At 48.4% G+C, this 6000-nt stretch overlaps 1 protein-coding gene across 1 annotated transcript in view; it reads left to right on the plus strand.

Annotated features, from left to right (window-relative positions):
- LOC102472745 (nuclear autoantigenic sperm protein-like) overlaps window positions 1-5765 on the plus strand; it is a 35630-nt gene extending 29865 nt beyond the window's left edge. The window contains 10 exon segments of the mRNA XM_027775351.1: window positions 239-401; window positions 661-776; window positions 1581-1780; window positions 1856-1924; window positions 1926-2275; window positions 2278-2659; window positions 2661-2688; window positions 2690-2839; window positions 2842-2896; window positions 5677-5765. Coding sequence (XP_027631152.1) covers window positions 239-401; window positions 661-776; window positions 1581-1780; window positions 1856-1924; window positions 1926-2275; window positions 2278-2659; window positions 2661-2688; window positions 2690-2839; window positions 2842-2896; window positions 5677-5765 — 1602 coding nt within the window.
- The last annotated feature ends 235 nt before the right edge of the window (window positions 5766-6000 follow it).

Genomic DNA, 6000 nt, shown 5'->3' on the forward strand with positions numbered 1-6000 from the left:
TTCCTCATCCCAAGGGACCCGTTTGCCTTCACAGTCAGGCAAAGATGGCAGCTTTCAGCCATCTAGGTACCACCCCGCAGCCCTGATTTGGGGCCCTGGGTGGAAAGCTCTTTCTCTGGGGTAATCCAGCAGCCCCAGCACCAGCTATGGGGCTAACCTCTCCTGTAGCTCATCCCCCCAGCGGCAGCATAATCCAATCAGGTGTTGCAGGTCTGACAATGCCATTGTCCACACTCAGCCAGCTGCCAACAGCCAACAGGTCTTTAATAGCAACCCAGGTGCTCGTTCTGCTGGCACAGCCTCAGCTTCAAGTATGGTAGTGAGCACCAGGATGCCTGGCACTGGGGACGGTACACGGCTGAGGCCCGTTGGAACTTACAACACTGCAGCCCCTGTGGATGGTGAGAGCTTTGGTGACTGCTTCCGCCCAGCCCCAGGCTCCTATCTGGAGTGACCAGCTACGAAGTGGGACTGAGTGGGACACCCAGCACCGGTAGGGCTGTTGCGGTAGGAGAGGCTGGTTCTATCCCTGGACTCGGACACACTGTCAGTGCCACCTACATTCTGGGCACCGAGGGCTACCTGGCCAAACACAGGCAGTGTGGTCAGAGGGGACACCGTCCCCATGGTTAGATGCTCCTGTGCTCCTGTTTCCACCAGTGCGCCGTGGCACCCCTAAACCTACACGAGAGGAGCCACTGTCCAGGCAGGAAATGGCATTGGAGACACATCTGCTGCTAGCCGGGGCCCATCCAGCCACCGCACATCCATCGTGGGTACGAATATCAGCACCATCCCCGGACACGGACACACCACCAGTACCACCTGCGGTGCTGGCACCCACGGCCCAGCTCCCTCCAGACACAAACAGAGGCAGAGAAACTTCTAGGTGCTCCCTTTCCCCTTCCCGTTGACCTCAGTAGGCCTTTATCCTTCACATGGCATGGATATAATATAAAATGTATATATTTTATATATCACATATAATAACTTGTTCTCCTTAATCTGCTTCTGCTCATGTTTGCTTTTTCATCTGTGGAGGGGAAGTGGACGTCCGATTGGTAACGCCTTGAGCCAGGCACCACGTAAACACTGCGTGTCCCAGGGAGTACAGTGTGGAAGTAGTCACCCTGCACCACGGCGTGTGCTGACTCTCGAGGTCTCTGTGTCTTGAGCATCAGGGGTGACAGCCAGGAAAGTGAGTGCAGAAGAGGGAGAGACCAGATGGCTGACCCTGTGCTTCCGTCCCCACACTCTGACTGAATCGGAGGCTAGTTCCTCTCTTGCCTGGGTTAGGAAACCATGCCTTATGATTTTAGCTTTTAAAAGTATTTAAGTGTCTTTTCCTCTTTGAGACTTGGGCTAGTTATCCTCATATATTCCCACTTCACCCATGGAGGACAGATTTAGCATCCAGTTTTTTTTTTTTTTTTTTTTTTTTAGAATTATTGAACTTGAATCTGCCATTTTCTGTCCCTGAGGAAGTCTCTGTCTTTATAAATTCCCTGTGTTTTCTTCACAGGCTCTATTTAGCCTCCTGGTCCTCCACCTCAGGCCCAGGGGAACCGAGGCCCCCGTAGTCCCCAGCCACTGCCCACATCGCCGACAAGACTGAAGAAGGTGTCCCTGCTCCTTCAACCTCTGCAGATAAAATGGAGAGTCTGGATGTGGATAGTGAAGCTGAGAAACTCTTGGGTTTAGGACAGAAACATCTGGTGATGGGAGATGTTCCAGCAGCTGTCAATGCGTTCCAGGAAGCAGTTAGTCTTCTAGGTAAGAAGTATGGAGAAACAGCTAATGAATGTGGAGAAGCCTTCTTTTTTTTAAATGGTAAATCACTTATAGAATTGGCAAGAATGGAAAATGGTGTACGGGGAAACGCCTTAGAAGGTGTGCATGTGGAAGAGGAAGAAGGAGACAAAACAAGATGAATCTCTGGTAGAAAATAATGATAATATAGATGAAATTGAAGGTTCAGAAGAAGAGGATGAAGAACATGACAAAGCTGAAGAAACACTAAACAGTTCAACTCCTGAAAACAAATCTCTTCAAGAAAATGAAGAGGGGGAGACTGGGAACCTAGCACTTGCCGGGGACATGCTGGATTTAGCAAAGATCATTTTTAAAAGGCAGGAAACAGAAGCAGCCCAGCTTTATGCTGCACAGGCACCCCTTAAACTTGGAGAAGCTAGTGTTGAATCTGAGAACTATATTGAAGCTGTGGGAGAGCTCCAGGCTTGCCTAAGCTTGCGAGAGCAGCACCTAGATGCCCGTGACGTCTCCTTGCAGAGACCCACTGCCAGCTGGGCTTGGCCTATGGCTACAACTCTCAGTGTGATGAGGCGGTGGCACGTCTGTTCAGCAAGTCTAGTGAAGTCATTGAGAAGAGAATGGCTAAACTAAATGAACAGATGAAAGAAGCTGAAGGATCACCTATGGAATATGAGGAAGAAATGGAGGAGCTGGAAGAACAGCTACCTGAGATTAGAGAAAAGATAGAAGATGCAAAGGAGGCCCAGCGTAGTGGGGGTGTAGCCGAATTGGCTCTGGAAGCCACCCTGGTGGAGAGCTCTACCTCAGGTTTCACCTCCAGTGGAGGAGGGTCTTCAGTCTCCATGATTGCCAATAGAAAGCCGACAGATGGTGCTTCTTCATCAAAATATGACTGGTATTTCCCACCTTGTCAGTAAAAAAGAGGAAACCAGAGGAAGAAAGCCCCCGGAAAGGTGAGGCAAAGAAAGCCAAACAAGAGCCAGAGGTGAATGGAGGCAGTGGGGATGCTGTCTCCAGTGGAGGTGAAGTTTCAGAAAACATGGAGGAGGCTGAGAATCAGGCCGAAGTCGGGCAGCAGTAGAGGGGACAGCGGAGGCTGGAGCTACAGTTGAGAGCACTGCATGTTCAGAGAGGGAACAGGCCTTCCTCCCAAGGGAAAGTGTTTTTGTATATAATGTATTTTTTTCACTTTTGGGGGATTCTTTTTGTATAACTTCAGTAAAGATTGTAAGCAAAAAAAAAAAAAAAAAAGAATTATTTAACTTTATTTACTTACGTATTCATTTGTTTATTTCAATTTGACCAGAGAAGGACAGAATGAGAGAGAGAGAGGGAAAGTGAGAAAGTAGGCCGCCAGGTCTGGGACTCGAACTACAGTCGGCCATGTGGGAATCCAGCACCCCTAACCACCATGCCACCTGCTGACCCCTCGCATCCAGTTTTTGCATTTATTGAAACAAAACAAGGAAGAGCTCATGCATGCTCTGTCGTTAATAAATATTGATGTCTCCTTAGACTTTATCATGCTGCTTAAACATATCAGAAGAGATTCTCTTTGATAACTGTTCTGAGTCTAGTCTGAACCACTAATATATCCAATTACAAGAGTTACAATTACACTCAGGCCTGGCTGACCCAAGAGTTCTGTTGAATCATTAGATTAAATTGCCAAAAATACAATTTTTTTTTCTAAGGCATTTCGCAGCCTTGGAGAACCATCTTAAGACAGGGAACTGGGGTCTCCGGCCCGTTCTCCACCTGGGTGTAGGGACGCCGGGGCCCTGGCACAAAGAGCTCCTGCTAAATTAGCTTCTGCTTTGCCCTGGCTAAAACGAGGGTGTGTACTGTTCTTTGCTTCGGCAATAACTGCACAAGTAGGCAGTCTCCGAAGACAACTGAAATCTTCCGATACCAGGAGTAGAGAATTGTTTGCTGTTCACGGTCTCGGAAGTTGTGCTGTAACTGAGGTTGTCTTAGTCCTGGGAATGGATGTACAGTCAGCGAGACTGGGACCCCATTTAGCAGTCATTGGATAAAGATCCAGAAGGATGGGAAGAAACACTGTCTTTCAGATGTTGTTAAGAAATGAAAGCAAGTTATGTGAAAATTTTAGGAAATGTCAAGGGATCTTCGATAGCTGAAACAAGCCTAACAAAGAAGACAAAGATTTTTGCTTTTTCTTTTTTTGGAGAGGTTTTTGCTATAGGGCGCATGCGCTCGCCAGACAGAGAGAAATAGACAGAAAGCGAGAAATCACTCCCCAAGGGGGATAGTCACGCCGCAATCCCTTCTCCTCCATTCTCCTCTCGGGATCTTGGGCACGCACGCACACGCGCCCGGCGGGAGTTTTAAGCCACCGGGTCCGGGACGCAAACCGCAGTTGACTACGTGGGAGTCCAGCGACATAGCCATTACGCTAACTGCTGGTCCCAAGAAGACAAAGATTTAAAAAAACAAAAACAAACAAACAAAAAAAACAAGACAGGGCAATGGGAAAGGTAGCATTTCTTTTAGCTTCCAACATTTAAAAAAAAATACATTGATGAGGCACAGAGAAAAAGAGATGCTGATGTTTTGACAGGGTCTCGGCATGTCAGGATCGTCCTGCTCCAGCTCCCTGACTCTCCAGGCACACACACCCTGTTTAGCCTTTATGGCGTGAACTAAGCGTGTCCCTCCCTCAAGCCTTCCACCCGTGAGCAGCAGACCTCAGCAGCGCGTTCCACTGCAGCTGAACCTCGCATATTCTACTTCACATTTACTCAGCGATGGCTCTAAACCGTGTTAGGCCTGGAGATAAAGAGTTGGAAGACATCTTTGACAGAGGAATTTACAATGTGGCGGGGAAATAAAAAATGTCAACTGTCAGGGAGGTGCTAAAGTAACGGGAGTAGGAGAGAACGCAAAGTACCTCTGGGGAAGATAACCATGACCTATGCCATCCAGGGGCAGGAGGGGACAATAAAAAACGAAGGGGGTTACTTCCAGGTCAGAGGAATAGTTGGGAAGAGTCAGGAAATGAGGAGATGACCAGCCAGAGGGATGCCAGACGAGTGTCAGATGTGGCTGAAAAGTGAAGCCGAGCTGGGCGATGCACCGGCAGGGCTGACAAGGGCAGAAGGGGAACAAGGTGACACCATGATCGGACATTTGTCCATTTTCCCGAGAGCACAGGAAATCATGAAAAGGTTGTGGGTAAAAATATGACAAGGTTATGTGTAGATTTGGGCAGCATCCCTGTGACTGTGTGATAAGGAAAGGAAACAGAGCCTGAGCAGAGACAACGAGGCTTATGGGAAACTCTGCAGAGACCCAAAAGGTGAGACAATGAGCTCCTGGTCAAAGGAGCTGTCGGGGAGGATGGTGAGGAGGGGAAAGAAGAGGGAAGTGAAGTCGGTGATGGCAACAAGCCTGGGCCTGCTCTAGCCATCTGGCTTGGATAAATGATGATGAGTAATTTTGGCAAAAGTATAAGTTCTGGGGGCCAGCAGTTGGCGTAATGGCTATGTTGCTGGACTCCCACATAGTCAACTGTGGTTCGCATCCCAGACCTGGTGGCTTAAACTCACGCTGGGTGGGTGTGCATGCTTGCCCAAGATCCCTAGAGGAGAATGGAGGAGAAGGGATTGCAGCCATCCCATCCCCCCTGGGGGGTGATTTCTTGCTTTCTGTCTCTCTGTCCCTCTCTGTCTGTCGGGCGAGCGCATGCGCCCTATAGCAAAACAAAACAAAACAAAACAAAACAAAACAAAACAAAAACTCTCAAAAAAAAAAAAAAGTATAAGTTCTGTTTTTCACAGTGTGCCATGCTGTGGAACAGCCAGCTAATAACTGGAGGGCAGCTCAGTCGCTCAGCAACCTGATGTGTTGATTGAGCATTGGATGTGCCTCGGACGATTGCAGGTTGGATCATCGATTATGAGAAAGGCAAAACCCTGCCTTCTGGGGGCCTGCACTCTAGAGAGCGGAAAAGAAACAACATCTGGAAATGAGCTGGCCCAGAAGAAGCTTTTTATTCCGCAAACTAGTTTTCTATTATAAAGGTAAAATAAAGACAACCCTAAGTAAAAAATAGACTGGGATGATTCCTGACATCATAGGCGCCTTATGAGAAATACTAAAAGAAATAGTTTGAGGGCTGGCAGGTGGCGTGGTGGATAAGGGTGCTGGACTCCCACATGGCCGACCACAGTTTGAGTCTCGGACCAGGTGGCTTGCTTTCTCACT

This window comes from Tupaia chinensis, unplaced genomic scaffold (genome assembly GCF_000334495.1).
Source record: "Tupaia chinensis unplaced genomic scaffold, TupChi_1.0 Scaffold000007_1, whole genome shotgun sequence".
NCBI lineage: Eukaryota > Metazoa > Chordata > Mammalia > Scandentia > Tupaiidae > Tupaia > Tupaia belangeri.